The sequence below is a fragment of the Penaeus monodon genome, chromosome 30 (genome assembly GCF_015228065.2).
Source record: "Penaeus monodon isolate SGIC_2016 chromosome 30, NSTDA_Pmon_1, whole genome shotgun sequence".
Classification (NCBI taxonomy): domain Eukaryota; kingdom Metazoa; phylum Arthropoda; class Malacostraca; order Decapoda; family Penaeidae; genus Penaeus; species Penaeus monodon.
Window position 1 is genome coordinate 3450753 of NC_051415.1, and position 783 is coordinate 3451535.

General features: G+C 46.6%; 1 protein-coding gene across 1 annotated transcript in view; it reads right to left on the reverse strand.

Moving 5' to 3' along the window:
• LOC119592459 (serine/arginine repetitive matrix protein 2-like) overlaps positions 1–479 on the reverse strand; it is a gene marked incomplete in the record, with an annotated part of 34461 nt that extends 33982 nt beyond the window's left edge. Inside the window, 1 exon segment of the mRNA XM_037941282.1 lies at positions 440–479. Within this exon segment, the coding sequence (XP_037797210.1) occupies positions 440–476 (37 nt within the window).
• Between the last annotated feature and the right edge of the window lie 304 nt (positions 480–783).

Sequence of the window (783 nt, forward strand, 5' to 3'; positions counted from 1 at the left end):
CGAGACGTCTTGCAAACCTGAGAAAGAACGGCAATTCCACAATCATTCCTATATCCCTAACAAATATTATCTAAAAAAAAAAATGCAACTGTAATAATCAATATCTGTCATACATCCTGTAGTTTTATTCACTGGAAAAAAAAAGAATTAAAAACCTTTTAGTTCTTGAAGGAGAAATAGACATTTCAAACATCCACACATGAAAAACAAAAAATGAAATATATTCTTATCTAAGAGCTTAAAAGAGATAACAATCTGCTAATCCCAACTGTACTGCCTTTCTTACCTCACATTACCAGTTACAAGAAAAAAAATAATAAAAAAATGCAAAAAGGATCAGGTAACAGTGAGGTTCCTCCTCCTTCGGCGCCTCCTTCAGGAACACTATGGGACCCACACCCAACCACGGGGGAACTAAGAGTGTGTCAGCTGCTGTTACCTGCTCTACTTAGGAAGGTACACATGGTCACACACATACACTGGTTTACACGGCCCTCCCCCCTCCCCACTCCTCCCCACAGACAGAAAGACAGACACTGAGGTCCCCCCCTCGTCCCCCTTCTTCCGCTCCGAGACACCCCCGTCCCCTCCACTTCTTCCTCCTTTCTTCCGCGTTTCTCTTCTCCCTTTCCTTCGTTTGGTGCCGTCGACGGGGCCTACCTGATGTCATCTTATGGCACGCGGGTACTCAGGGCATGAGGTGGAGATCTGACTGGCGAAAAGAGCTGCCAAGGATGAATGAGTGGCGCAGCGTCGGCCTCTGCGCCCGAGCGGCCTCCGGGG